General features: G+C 48.2%; 5 protein-coding genes across 5 annotated transcripts; 2 read left to right on the plus strand and 3 right to left on the minus strand.

Annotated features, from left to right (window-relative positions):
• Window positions 1-302: 302 nt before the first annotated feature.
• BGZ61DRAFT_434229 (glycoside hydrolase) lies at window positions 303-2,323 on the plus strand (the record flags this gene model as incomplete). The annotated part of the gene is made up of 4 exons (XM_046243949.1): window positions 303-724; window positions 803-984; window positions 1,077-1,664; window positions 1,734-2,323. The coding sequence occupies exons 1-4, from the start codon at window positions 456-458 to the stop codon at window positions 2,321-2,323; spliced, it is 1,629 nt and encodes a 542-aa protein (XP_046095016.1). The 5' UTR covers window positions 303-455.
• A 58-nt stretch (window positions 2,324-2,381) lies between these two features.
• BGZ61DRAFT_466180 (galactosyl transferase GMA12/MNN10 family-domain-containing protein) lies at window positions 2,382-3,660 on the minus strand. Its single transcript, XM_046247655.1, has one exon. It carries the CDS (start codon window positions 3,587-3,589, stop codon window positions 2,495-2,497), a length of 1,095 nt encoding a protein of 364 aa, XP_046095017.1. The 5' UTR covers window positions 3,590-3,660; the 3' UTR covers window positions 2,382-2,494.
• A 2,137-nt stretch (window positions 3,661-5,797) lies between these two features.
• Window positions 5,798-7,356, plus strand: BGZ61DRAFT_568313 (major facilitator superfamily domain-containing protein; the record flags this gene model as incomplete). Its single annotated transcript, XM_046256000.1, has 4 exons — window positions 5,798-6,317; window positions 6,382-7,020; window positions 7,091-7,222; window positions 7,283-7,356. The coding sequence occupies 4 exons, from the start codon at window positions 5,798-5,800 to the stop codon at window positions 7,354-7,356; spliced, it is 1,365 nt and encodes a 454-aa protein (XP_046095018.1).
• A 35-nt stretch (window positions 7,357-7,391) lies between these two features.
• On the minus strand, window positions 7,392-11,699 carry BGZ61DRAFT_523871 (fungal-specific transcription factor domain-containing protein). Its single transcript, XM_046252609.1, has 6 exons — window positions 11,588-11,699; window positions 11,435-11,529; window positions 10,526-11,363; window positions 9,847-10,470; window positions 9,194-9,792; window positions 7,392-9,145 (listed from the first exon to the last, which is right to left on the minus strand). Exons 1-6 carry the CDS (start codon window positions 11,645-11,647, stop codon window positions 7,537-7,539), a joined length of 3,825 nt encoding a protein of 1,274 aa, XP_046095019.1. The 5' UTR covers window positions 11,648-11,699; the 3' UTR covers window positions 7,392-7,536.
• Window positions 11,700-12,297: 598 nt separating this feature from the next.
• Window positions 12,298-13,976, minus strand: BGZ61DRAFT_568321 (major facilitator superfamily domain-containing protein). Its single transcript, XM_046256001.1, has 3 exons — window positions 13,738-13,976; window positions 13,348-13,674; window positions 12,298-13,293 (listed from the first exon to the last, which is right to left on the minus strand). Exons 1-3 carry the CDS (start codon window positions 13,958-13,960, stop codon window positions 12,401-12,403), a joined length of 1,443 nt encoding a protein of 480 aa, XP_046095020.1. The 5' UTR covers window positions 13,961-13,976; the 3' UTR covers window positions 12,298-12,400.
• Window positions 13,977-14,292: the final 316 nt, after the last annotated feature.

A 14,292-nucleotide genomic window follows, 5' to 3' on the forward strand; every position in this document is an offset into this window, starting at 1 on the left:
GTGGGGCACAAATCAATAATTCAAACACTAAGTTGAAAAGTAGTTAATGACTTACGTACTGCAAGCACCGTACGGTCTCGGCTATTGGCGCCAACTAATGAGGTGTCGAGCCGTCGGTTTTTTGTCGACAATCGGCCGACAGGGGGGAGGTTGAGCTCCGGATCTGGAACTAGTGAGACGCCGGCTTCCCACGATACCAAATACAGACTGAATTGTAGAACGCCAGCTTACGCCACGTCCTTCACGTTAAATTAAGATGAGATTCATTCGTCTCCTTTTGATTTGGTTAGTCAGGGGAAATCGGCAATCTAGGGGCTTCATCAAGCAGCGCCCACATTCCACACTTCGGTGGTTCAAGATGTTTTCGTTTCGATCTCTAAATTGAACACCAGCTGATTATTCTCTGATCTTACCATCCATTTGCGTTTTACTGCCTCTCGGCATCCCAAAAGGATATGAGAAAGCCACTAGCCCAACGAGCCATCTTATGGCTTGGAGCGGCATTTGTTGCATACCACCTGGTTACCTTTTTATTCCGAGCTCACCCAGCGTACCCTGGTCCAGCCAGCCAGGACTCGCAGCTAATCCCCGTAAGAACCAAGGGTGATAGCCAGAAAGCAGCTGCCATCATAGAGGCCTTTCGGTTCTCGTGGAACAATTACGAAACATATGCGGCCCCCCACGACACCTTGCTTCCAGTCAGTCAGACATACGAGGACGATCGGTGAGTATCTTCTCGCTTTTTTTTCTAGAGACTCATGGTCAGATTGACGACGAGGCTGACATGAGATGACCATGCTAGCAATGGTTGGGGCGCAACTGCTGTTGATGGGCTAAGCACCGCCATTATCATGAACGAAGCCAAGATCGTGGATAAGATCCTGCGACAGATTGCCGCGACCGACTTTAGTGTCACTGCGGTTCCCGACCAGCCTATTTCTCTCTTTGAAACGACGATTCGTTATCTTGGAGGCTTGCTCTCAGGTATAGTGTGTTTTAACTCTGTCCCCTGACAATGTGTTGTGCCTCGATGTTCTTGCTGGGTTGACTGACTAACCATGTATCTGTTAATACAGCGTATGACCTACTCTCTGGTCCATTCAAGCATCTCGTACAAGATCCACGCTTGAGAGATACTCTGCTAGAGACGGCCAAACTTCTTGCAGACAGCCTCAGCATTGCCTTTGACACGCCGAGTGGAGTCCCAGATGACGAAGTCATTTTCAATCCACGCCCGCGTCGACTCGGTAACATCGATAACTCTATAACATGTTTCGGTACGCTCGTTCTTGAGTGGACTCGGCTAAGTGACTTGACCGGAAATACCACGTACGCTGCTCTCGCGCAGAGAGCCCAAGCGCACCTGATTCACCCCAAGCCTGAGGGCTTCAGATTACCTGGCCTCGTGGGCACATATGTTCGGCTGCAAAACGGCCACTTTGGGGACTATCAGAGTGGCTGGGGAGGCGGCTCCGATAGTTATTACGAGTACCTCATCAAGATGTATGCATACGACCCTGTGTCATTTGTCGAGTACAAGGACAGTTGGGTCCTAGCGGCCGAGTCATCGATGCAATATCTGGCATCTTCTCCGACAACCCGACCGGACCTAACCTTTCTAGGGGAGTTCCGTGGAAATACAACTGTCCCTATGTCTAGCCACTGTGAGTTCCATCAACCTTGTCCTCACTTATACAAAAGTCGAGTTGTCTAACAGCCATGCGATGGAACAGTGGCTAGCGTCTGCGGCGGCTCCTTGATTCTTGGCGGTCTGCTCCTCCAAAACCAAACCTTTGTCGATTTTGGCCTCGAGCTTGCCAAGTCATATTACGAGGTATATCGTCAAAGTCCTGCCGGAATCAGCCCCGAGACGTTCCGCTGGGTTGACGATCACCAACCTCTCACCAAACCATCAGCCAACCGCCCGCCACCAAGAAAGTGGCGGTCCTTCTATCACGCCAGCGGCTTCTACCCTACTAACCCCGAGTACATTCTGCGACCCGAGACCATAGAAAGCCTCTACTACGCGTACCGGGCCACGGGTGACCAGCAGTGGCAGGACTGGGCGTGGGAGGCCTTTGAGGCGCTGAACGAGATGAGTCGCGTCGAGGGAGGTTACGCAGGGCTACGCAGTGTAATGAAGAAAGAAGAGAACAAGGCGGGACAGTGGATCGACAAGATGGAGAGTTTCTGGCTTGCAGAAACACTCAAGTACTTGTATCTGATGTTTGCGGAGGATTCGGAGTTTCAAGTGAAGAGTGACGGGCGAATGAAGTACGTGCTCAATACAGAAGCACACCCCTTAAGAATACGGCACCAATAGCATAGAAATGGCAAGTTGGAATGAATTTTTAGCTCTGATTTTACTATTTTCATTTTGTCCGGGCTTGATAAAGGTTCTTAAAAGTAGCCGCCAAGGCAATCACATAATAAGGATTCACTTCTTTGTCGGATAGTGACCTTACTCGGGGGTTAAGCCATCCTAGATATCGCCTCAATCGGCATGGTGTCCCAGTTGAGCCCAGAAGCTTTGGATATTCGCATTAGCATTCCTCAGTATTCGTTCCGGCTGCCATGGGCCCTTCTGCCGCCTCAACATCTCCACCCATCCATCGATGACCTTGTCCTTGTCTTTGCGACCCGCGAAATGAAGAAGAAAGTCCCCTCGTCTAGCATGGTGCTCTTCTAGACCCTCCTCACTGTCCCTCTCCTCAAACTCGGCAGGGCTATCCCCAGGATAGGCATTGAACCACACCCAAGGGACGTCTTCCACATGTCTCTGGAACTTGGGCTCTTTCATGACAATCTCCATCGCACTTTGCTCGGCAAACTCAAGCGTTACATTGGGGTTGTAATCTCGAAAGGCAAGAATATCGCTGAACAATTCTATAGCCCACTGATTTACACGGACGAGGAAAATGCCAGCGTTGAGACCATTCCAGTCCTTCGTGACAATCAGATGCGTGTCATGCTTCGTTTCGTCCTCTCTTCGGCCCCTGTATGAATGGTCCTGGGGAGCGTCAGGTGGGAGGAAGCTTGATATGGGACGGCACTGATCAAGTATAAGAGTGTCTCGGTCCACCCAGAATAGCCACTCCAACCGCTCCTCCGCCGGCTTCATCAGTTCCACGAGGAGTAGGGACAGAATGAAGGCAGGTTTGTTCCAGGCCGAGTCGTCCATAACTGGAGAGCACATAACTTCAAGTTGCGTGTCGTGAACCAAGCTGTGTAGCAGGTGTGTTTGTAGCGCTTTCTGATAATGATCCTGGGGCTCACCGAAATGAGCAGTCACAGTTCCTATCCTAGCCCGTGGTAGCGAATACGGCGAGACTTGTTGACATGATCTGCGTACAAATTCTGACTCGTTGACAATAAGGGAAGAGTCAAATTGCGGTAGACACTCGCTGCCACCATGATGGTGGAGAAGGGTGATGGAAGCATTGTTCGAGGCATGGTTGATGAAATCATGAAGTTCCTCTCTATGATATGATGAGAATGCCTTGTAACATAGAATAACAGCAACTAAACTGCCGAAAGCTTTTAAAATCAACGTTCTAGCTGATGCCGGCAGTGTGTTGTGCTGAAACATGGTGACGGCTGGAGAGATTTGGGATGCTGGCAGCCCCTACTGTGAAAAAAGATCATGGAAAAATCGAAAATTTACTTTCATGGCAGAGTCCAGACTTCGAAATTTACAACCGACCCGTTAACTCGTATGCTAGCGCCGTTTGCTACTCCTGAACTAGCGAATTCTCCGGTGCGCCATGTCCGAAATGAAATTACGAGCGTCTAAATATGATTTAGCGTAATACTTCTATTGTCACTAAGCTCAATTGATTCAGCCCTGATGATAGCGCCCCGTTTTTTCGAGTTTTGCAGCGCTCTACGTCCGTACGGAGGGCTCTTTTAAAAGTCTTGTCCAGAGGGAAAAGCGACGCTAGTAAGTCAGCCAATCATTACGAGGCTAAGTACACTAAGTACTTCTTGATTTCCCCAAGCGCTGAAAAATAGCAGATTACAGCACACCAGCAACCGCTAGATCCTGGTCAGCAGCGCCTACTACCCTGAAGTTACAGAGGTTATAGCGGATAAGCGAACGAGTCTGCCATAACCCCATGTACCTCAGGTACCTGACAGGGATAAATTGATGTGGCGTTGCTAGTGCTTGGACAAGACTTTTGAAAGAGCCCTCCGTACCATGTCTGAGATCCTTCTCGACGGCTATCTCTTCCGTCTACTAAAAGAGATCAGCATCAAGACTATCTTCAGTGTCCCTAAAGGTATATCTTCTTCCAGCCCAACGCTAAGACAAAACGTTCATAGATTCAAGAGCCAACATAGATCAGACTATTCTAGATCTCGTCCCCACAGCCATTCACTTGCCAAGTTACCGTCATTAAAGTCATACTTTTAGCTTCACAAGGTATACGACTAAAGAAGATTCTAAAACGTACAGTTAATCATTTGTAGCTCTAGTGCTTGCTTCTCATAGCAATCTCAACATTAGTACATAGGCTGTCGCTTACTAAATACCACGGGAAGTTGATGTTTCCACTGTAATTCCTCTATATCAATCGCGAGTATGCGTCATCGCCTTTCAAATAAAGTAGTTGTAACAGAACCCTCGCCAAGCAGATAGAGACTTGGAGCTCCAATTACAATAATAAAAATGAATTATTTTCTAGTTGATATTCTAAACATGTCTCGTAAAATAATTCTCTTATATTTTATTTTAATTTCTGTAATTTCAAATATAAATTTTAATTTCCACATTGAATAAATTCTACCTACCCTATAACAGTCTTCTATTTTTAGGTACCCACGGGTACCCACGGGGGAAAATGAGTTCTTTTAGGCGCCCACGGGTTACCCAAAACACTTCCGGGTACCCGTCGGCGCCCATGGGTACCCAATTTTACGCCCTACAGTAACAACTGAACTTCGCCAACCCTCGATGGCCATCATGAGCTTTCCTCCGACCTAGCCCTGTCGCCACCTATTGCCACAGCCTTAAGCGACTAACTTTTCTGATCTGGCAGCAAATGACTATTTCGTTCTATAGCCTTGCGGCTGTCGCTGACATAAAGGGACGTTGCATCTTCAGAGCTCATTGATTTACTGCCATACAAATGAAGGACCGTGTAGAGCAGGTGAGGAATCAATCTACGACCTCATCGTAATTGACCAACATATTGTTCTACGAAAACTCGCCTCGTTAGGCATTGTTTGGGGTGTAGCTCGGGAATTCCAGGGGCGAGTGCATGACTGACTACTCCGATATCGATGTTGGGTGGGGAACCGAAGGGCTGATTGAGAGCGGCTTAGTCCGCTTGTTGACTCGCTGAACTCCGACTCAAGTTTTGCGATATGAAAACAGGCTAGCTATATTGGTTTTGCCTTTGGCACAAGGCGATATCCCCAAAGGACGATTGGCTTTTTGCCGCTTATCGCTGGCAGCAATTTCGCTGAAAGCCGCCTTCGGCGAAATGAACTGATTTCCTCCAGTGGAGCCTGGTTGTGGAAGTTTGACCGATGCCCTATCAAAAGACTGCGTGATGATGAAAAAATCCAATTGAGGCTCAGTGCCTTCATTGTAGCCTGCTCCGATATGCGGTCTAAGTGATTTCTTCAAGTCCGATATAGGAACGATCAGTACATGTGACATGTTTCCGGCTAGGTATTAAGTTGATTCATGACGATCACGCTTTAAACAAGCTTCTTAGCATAATAGAATCTTTATTGTTGCTACCAGGGTTGCAAATTCTACGGTTCGAGAGTACTCTTGCAATCACTAGCAATGGATGAACTACGGGAAGACGGGCTAACCCCCCTGGAGAGAGCCAGAGCATCCGACAACAACACCAATGCCCTCAAACTCGAGACTTGGCAGAGATACCTCATATTATTTATTGTCAGCTGGAACTGTTTGGTTGTCACCTCGACGAGTACCTCTCTGCTTGTGGCCACTCCCGAAATCGCAGCTTCCTTCTCGACCACCGCCGAAATTCTCAACCTCACCAATTCTGCGGTCCTCGTCGCTATGGGTTGTTCTTCCTTGATCTGGTCGCCCCTAGGTCAAGTATTCAACAGACGGATTAGCTATAATGCTGCTATCATCGTTTTATTTCTAACCTCTATTGGAACCGCGGTCGCTCCGAATCTTGCCTGTTTTACCGCCATGAGGATTGTTACCGGATTGACAGGAACATATTTCATGGTTGCAGGACAGACCATCATTGCGGATTTGTTTGCCCCTCTTGTTAGAGGTAGAGCAGTTGGCTGCCTGATGGTTGGAGGTGTTGCGGGCACAGCCGTGGGTGAGTTGAATGGCTTCAGAACAGCGCGCACCTCGTAGATTGGCTTGCTAATGCTCGTATTCAGGGCCTTGTATCGGAGGCATAATCATAACATACAACAATTGGCGAACTATCTACTGGCTACAAGTAGGACAGGCAGGGCTCGGATTGGTCCTATCTCTGCTGTTTATACCCGGGATTGAAAGCGAGGTTCGACAACTTTCGGACAAGAATCCGAGCACTACACTTTCGCACATTGACATACTTCAAAAATTCAACCCAGTCAAAGTTTTCAGGCTCTTTCTATTGCAACAGGTTTTTCTTGCAGACCTTGCCTGCGGACTGCTGGCGTTAACACAATATGCGTTACTTACTTCAGTAAGGCTTGCTATCAACCCACGATTCAATCTCACAACGCCCTTGATCAGTGGTCTTTTCTACATTTCCCCTGGAGTCGGATTTATAGTTGGGAGCCTTGTTGGAGGCCGATTATCAGACCGTACAGTCAAACGCTGGATGGCAAAACGCAATGGCTTACGCCTGCCAAAAGACCGCTTAAATAGCGGAATAGCCTATCTATTTTTTATCCTACCTATATCAGTGCTCTTGTATGGATGGGGTTTGGATAAAGAATTTGGAGGGCTTACATTAGCAATCATTATGGCATTTTGGATTGGAGTTGGTCTCATGGGAGCTTGGAATGGTTTAAACACCTATACGTCCGGTAGGATCTTCACTCTCCTCTTTTTATACTAACTAGAAGAAAGACGACTGACTTGGAATTTGGATTATAGAAGTGTTTCCAGATCAGAGATCGGAAGTAGTTTGCAGCAAGTATATTATGCAATACTTTTTCGGAGCGGTTACTACTGGTACAACTGTTCCTTTAATCAACGGTCTTAGCATTGGCTGGTATTTTACAATCCGTACGCATTTCCCTTCGGTGTTGGGTGGGATCAATGTCTGGTGGCTAACTTCAAATACAGTGACATTTACGAATTTATTAGGAGGGATTATCGTTCTGTATATTGCAAGATTTCATCTGGATAGAGGTAGATAAGGGTATTTATTAACGAGGCTCCAGCCTTGTTCACCACTATTAAATAGATCAAAGAGGTACAAAGGGTATAAGCAGAACATCCATAGACATAACACTGCCAGGATATAGAGTAGTGACGCTAGTTTCGAGCGGGCTGTGCAAACTTTCCTCGAAAGCATTTGAATCATATCTACTCCGACATCAGACTATCGTCGATACGTGACTAGACTTGAGCATCTGTTGTATACAATTCACGAGCCCAGACATGCTCTGGTCGCCGGTATGCTGTAAAGAAACCAGCATCTCGAGACCTGCCTGGAATAGGCGCTGCACCTCCCCATCTGTAACCGAAGTGTTGTGCATATGCTGCAGCAGAATTGTCGTAGCAGTGAAAATTGCATGTGCACGGGTCCAAGTCAATGGGAATACGAATTCCAATGTGTAAGGTAGCGACACTCCCGTGGGAAGAGCTGAGGTTTGACGTAGCCTGTCCGCTGCTTGTAGCAGCTGCGTGCATATCGCGAGTTCCTCTTGGCTTGAAATGAGAAGTTGGCCGCGGCGGTCTGTTGCCATCTTTGCGAGTAGCAAAGCTTCGCACTGCAAGAATTCGCCGTAAAATCTAAGGGGCATGTTCAAGTCATCTTCTCTCTGCGGCGCAGGAGACTGATCGGAGAGAGCATCAATTCGAGCCTTCCAATCATCGAGCCATATCTTGATATCATGGACGCAGGTTGACATCCACGGGGCACTGTCAATGGCAGGGTCGACAAATTCCGGAACTGGAGATACCCAATCGCTTCCAATAATATCTCTGTGGAAGCGATTTTGAAGTCGTGCCAGGTTGTACACCATCGTTGAAAGTTCACCTGTGGCCACCAAACTGAGGTCGGGCGAGTACGCGAGGACCTCATGTCCATCAGGTAATTGATGTGGCCTGCCAAAGGAAATGGAAACCTGCGTTTCAAGGGTATACAGCGTACGATAGAGTACACCTGCGTAGGCGGAATCAGTCTTGTCGGACCCATGTACTTCGATGATGTCGAGACACATTCGAGATGCATGACCTAGAAGTCTCCAGACATCCATGGCACTGGGGCGAATCCAGGCATATATGCATAACAAGAGAATCATTTGTAATGACTGATTCGTTGGATGAATGAAAAAATCGCTCGAAAGGCCACCAGAGACTGCATCGCGAAAATAGGTGTCCGCAAAAACTTGTAACCTTTGGTCTTGTAGGCCCAGTAACGCCAAGGATATCGCAAGTATCAAATTTAAGCGTGTTTGCACCACGTTGTCGTCACTTTCCACAGAGCTACCACTGTAGATGTGATCCAGAGTCTGGCTAATCAGGGTTTGGCCAAGTATAGGATAGGTTATTTCGATAGATCGGTAGTAGTGCCATGCTAGGTTTTGCGCCTCTGTCTGGGATATATTCGCCGTCATATTGAGCACGAGTGAACCGCATAAAGTCTCTAGAAGAATGGGTGGTCGCGACTTGGATGTTGTGGCTTCTCTAGGGAGGGAAATCGACCTTCCGAGGCTATTTGCGAGAAGAGAAAATGCGCTTGTAGCGCCAAAGAACATTAGGTTGGGTGAGCTGGTCGAATCGGATGGTGCTGGGCATAGAATATTTGATAGAATATGCCTCTGAACTCGCTCATTGATTCCACTCCCCGAGCGTGCTATATTGGATGGCGAGGTGCCGGCGAGCAGATCTGAGATGGTGGCAACAGGCTCAACAGGTTGAGAAAGTCCGTCGACTTCCGCCATCAGGCTCTCGACATGCTGTTTCAAGGCGTGGACGTGCCTGCATCCAGGTTAGTTATGGTACCTATTCCCATATTCGAACTCATACCTGCGTGATGTTTCTTCGGCTAATGCGTTATCCCAATAGCAACAGTCCCGGCGAAGCTTTGCACAATTATAACACGCAGGAAGATTCATATCGCACCTTATCCTTCTCTTTTTGCAGTGTGAGCAAACTGGGAGATTTTGCATAACTGTGTGCAGCTGAGCCTCTTCAATCACAACTTCCGTTTGCTGATTTGGTACTGTAGGGTTCTCGCTCTCCGCAACTAGCGGAGTCCCTGGCAAATCAGACTGTTCAGGTTCGCCCTGAATTATTGTTTGGCCAAAGTCCTCCAAGTCAGGGGCTTCAGATAGATTGAAAAGTCCAAGGAAGTCCATGTCAGTATCCAGTGACAGCTGATCTATCTCCAATTCCGGAAACATGGTTGCGAATGTCGATTGACCGATCGTAGCTGATGGTTGCTCACGGGCGTATAGCACATCTGCGTTTTCCCTAAAGACCAGTTCCTTTAACTGCCTGGCTTCAAGACACGGTTCGGAGTCGGAAGTTTCTTCTTCTCTGAAGAAACCTAAAGCCCCCTTTCGGAGCTGATCGAATAGCGCACCACACCGCTGGGCGGCTGGCCATTGCTTCACGATAAGAATCTGCTAAATGTCAGTAAATAATATCAGATGTGGCATTCAATGCGCTTGACGTACGAAAAACCCGGATATCCGGTGAACAACTTCAAAGACTTGCGCTAGAGAATAGTATCTCCGAATGAGGGCGCGATAGTGCCATAGACCGTACAGAATCAGATTGCCTGCTTCGTAGCAATGGTGAGTTGCATGCCAGGGATGGTCTAGGTTATTTGCCTCTACAAGCTCCCAATATCCGTCAGTGATTCGGATTGCCGCGTCAAAGTATTTGAGAACAGAGGCTTCGTCTGGACTGGGATTGAGCGCACAAGGCATATGAAGCAGCAGAATAGCATGCCATTCCATGAAGTCACACCATTTAGGGGTCGCAGAGTTGACTTTTGCCTCGGAAATTTGCCTCTCAAGGTGGACTAACCAGCCGCCATGTGTCAACTGGGGGTTCGAGATCGGCCGCATTCCGATGTTAACAGAACAGATTTCTGATTGAAGGCGAAGAAATCGAAGGCGGTCAATGAACCGGATATAAGATACCTGGTCAAATCTCTGATCCGAATTCTGATCTGGACTCTGATTTGAAAAGTTTGGGTCGTCTTGAAAAACCGGAAAAGGTAGGTGAACTTGATCTCCGGCGACTGCGAATGGTCGATGAGACGTGATAGCGACTGATCTCTCAATGGAATACAGCTGCAGATGGTGTTAGTCTAGTCGCTAGATTAGACCTCATTCATCCGGGACTCACTGTCCAATAGAGTCGTTTGCGAAAATCGGCAGCTCCTTGGTCTATGCCACTTGCTACTGGAGTTTCCTGATGAAGACCGAGTTCTAAAGCTATTCTCGCTGCGTCGCCGACGACTTGCCAAAGGTTCGTGGAAGATGGAAGCAGGTAGCCGTATTGAGCAAATAGCAAGAGTTGCTGAATGGTGGTGGTTGTGGCATTATTAGAGCTGAGTCCGAAGTCAAGATGAGTAAAAGCATCTCGACGTAATGACTCAGCCACCGAGACCAATTTTCGGTAGTCTCTGGCCCTGGAAGAGAGTGCAGCTATAGCCATGATCATGGATATTATGAATTGCTCGTCCGCTGTCACAGTTTCAAGGCTACCGCCAGACATTTTGAACCGCTCGAACATGTCGGTTATGTCTTCCTTTAGGAAAAGAGGGTACTGGGGCAGGATTTGTCCGATGTAGACGGCCATTAGCTTTTCTGCAACTTCTTCCGGAAGCTGAGTGGGGTGTCCACCTCCATGACTGCTTGGGACGTTCATCTGGCGTTGCTCCTGGAACGCAAGAGGGAAGGGGAGCTCGGCACTTAGGAAGAATGCGCGACAGTATGGCAGTGGATATCGAGAAACAGTGTCGAAGGATGCAGCCGGTGCGCTGTTCTTTGCCGTTATGGCTGCAAAACTATATGCAGCAGCTACTTCTTCAGGCGACGCAGCTGCAGGAGTGAGAGGCGAGATGGCGGTGTAGACTTGCTCGCGTTGTGGGATGGCGACACCGGAATTCTCCCGATCTTTTAGAAGGCTCTCACGCTTCAGCTCCAATTGAGCCACCACTTCTTCCAAGTAAGAGACGAGGCTGGGTTCCAGGTAACTTAGCTCGGGAGGCGACATCAAGATGATGGATGAGCATCACGGCTCGAAACTTACCTTCGAGGAAGCTCTGCCTCGGAGCCTCGATCCAAACCTATACACCGAGCCTTTGCGCTTGTGCATTGAGAACATGACGGGTAGCCACGATCACACTGCGAAAGTAGAGAATCAGCACCAGGTTAGGTTGTGCTATAGCAGTAATGCACTTACTTTTTTCTTCCGCCTGTAACACCGAGCGCAGGCATAGGAAGACCTGGTACTTCTAACCATTACCTCATCAATCGGCTTCAACGCATCAATGTAAAAGGGCGATCGTTTTGCGGCAAAACAGGCAGATAAGGAATATCAGGAAATTGGAGGAACGATGCTACGAAAAGATGCGGGGTGCGATTAATAAGTCACCGTGGGATTGTGACCCTGTATTACGAAACCTCTGATAGATCGATATCCTGACCTTGGTTAGAGGAGGCGCTGAGAAAAGAGGGGGCCGGAGGCATGCTAGATCAAAACAATGATTAGCTTCTTGATCCACACTTTATTGAACATGATCCCTTGGATTGAATGTGTCGTACGATATTCAACAGTTGGCGCTTAAAGCTGGACTCGGGTATAGCGATATCGTGGCCTTCGTCTGGTGTGGATTGTGGATGAGAGACTCTCTGTCAGGATATCGGATGATGAAGATTAAAGAATAGAACGAACAATCTGGAGCTCATTATTAACTACATTTACTCTATCGCATATATAAAATACGAACAGGGTCTCTAAAAATACCCTAAAAATACCCACAAAGCACCAGCATCAAAAATATGGCTATAATCTGTGGATGGTTTATTATGTTAACAGATTCAAATTCAACCTTCGTTGCAATTTTGGATGTTTAAAAGGCCTTCATTGATTAACAGATATAGAAGATGGACCGCCAAGGTTTAGTAGTCTACTTGTCATTATTCTGGTACAAGGCCTTCAGGGTGCAAGCAATCATTGTATGGAGCCGATAAAATACGGTTCCACATCTCCGGTCTACTCCTTAGCAAAGTTGGTTCCAAGCTCAGTATCGTTGTCGCCCTTCTCATCTTTGCCAACGATGGAGGATTCAGGAATGCCATCGTGGAGTTCCATCCTCTCTCGGTCTCGTTTCTGCAGATACCAGACGCCAATTGTCATGATGAAGAAAGCTGTTCCCATGCAAATCATAGCGATGCTGCCCTTTCTCCAGTCCGGAGCCTGCGTCGCACTATAGAAGAGAAGTGACCAGAACATGTAGACGGCAATGGCAAACATATTCATGGCGCCAAGAATTATTCCCCGCTTGGCGTCATCGTCCCGAGTAACTGTGTTGGCCCAGGCGAAAAGAACAGTCTGGCTAGCGTACTGGCAACCATTGAGGAATAGTGCAAAGAACTTGGCTCCGGTGGAAGGAGGGTTCAGCATGATTGCACCGGAGATAATGGCTGTGAAGGACAGGAAAATCCCCACGTGCCACTGTTTCTTGGTGAAGTCCGAATACCAGCCAAGGAAGAGCGTAGCAACAATTCCTACACCCGCCACAGCGGTCGGGATGTAGTTTACTTGCTCCACAGTGTAGTCGCCGGTCGAGGAGAGCCACAGGTTCATGACTGCGTTGGTAGAGAACATCTCAGTGTTGCTGGCAAATACCCAGAGGAGGACGAAACCCAGCCAATGCCAGGTTCGCAGGACGCGGGAGATGAGGTTCCAGCCAAGTACACCCCGATGTTTCTCGACCTCGGGAAGGCGGTCAACGGCGAGCTTTTTCTCCTCTTCGCTGAGCCACCAAGCACGCGTTGACGCTGGAGTGTCCGGGAATGCGAAGTATCCGTAGATTGCAACAGGCACAGTGATGCAGAAGTCTATAATGAACAACCATCTCCAGCCGGGAAGACCCCGAACACCGTCTGGTAATAGTCAGCATCTAATTTGAAGGCATCATCAGTCGGTACCGTTCTTACCCAGATTCTTATGTACTCCTCCTTGCAAGAATCCCGAGAACATGGTGCCGGCTAAGCCACTACTGGTGAAGATTGCAGTCCTCTTGCCGAGTTCGTCCTCCTTGTACCAGCATCCGAGAATATAATGGCAGCCAACAAAGGTAGACGACTCGAAGATGGCCTGGAAAAACCGAATGACCATGATCTGCCACGGGTGATGGACGAAGCCAGTCCCCAAGGTCAGCAGTCCCCAGGCAATCATGCAGCTTGGGAAGTAGATGCGCGGTGCAAGCTTCTGAAGTGCAAGGTTGTTCGGAACCTGTCCCAGCACATAGCCGCCGTAGAAGACTACCGATAGTTAGGTACGGAATTGGAGCAGCGATCGCCGTAAAGGGCGGGATAGTAACTTACTCGTGTTGATGACGTTTAATTGGTTGCCCTGAAAGTTCAGGTCTTGCTTCATTCCACTAACGTATGCATTGTTCAAGTTCATGCGATCAAGATAGTTGACCCAATACATCAGACAGCAGAAAGAGAGGATTGCAATGTCGAGCTTGACCAACAGCCTCCGTTCTGTCTTGGTTGCTGCGGGCTTCCCCCAAACAACTTCTCGCAGTTTCGACGGTGTAAACATGGCGAATGGTCGATAGTTTGCGGGTTCGTTGAGCAAGGCCGTCTCCTTCAGGCCCACTCGAAGGCCTTTTATTCGTCTGTGGCGTGCTTTTGCCAACCCTTCATGATCATGACCCGTTATCATCAGGTTATCTGGTTCTATTTTTCCAATCTCCCACCGACACGCTAGCAATTACCGAGGATCATGTGTCGGGATAAAGCGCGCGAGTCTCCACACCCCCACCGAATTGTGCTAACGATAAGATGGGATTAGCCGTGGATGGGATGTGAATGTCGGAGATCGGCATTGTCCATCCATACCTACGTGGGGTCAAGTAATCCGGGAAGGTTGCT

This window comes from Ilyonectria robusta, assembly GCF_021365365.1.
Source record: "Ilyonectria robusta strain PMI_751 chromosome Unknown BGZ61scaffold_48, whole genome shotgun sequence".
NCBI classification, from domain to species: domain Eukaryota; kingdom Fungi; phylum Ascomycota; class Sordariomycetes; order Hypocreales; family Nectriaceae; genus Ilyonectria; species Ilyonectria robusta.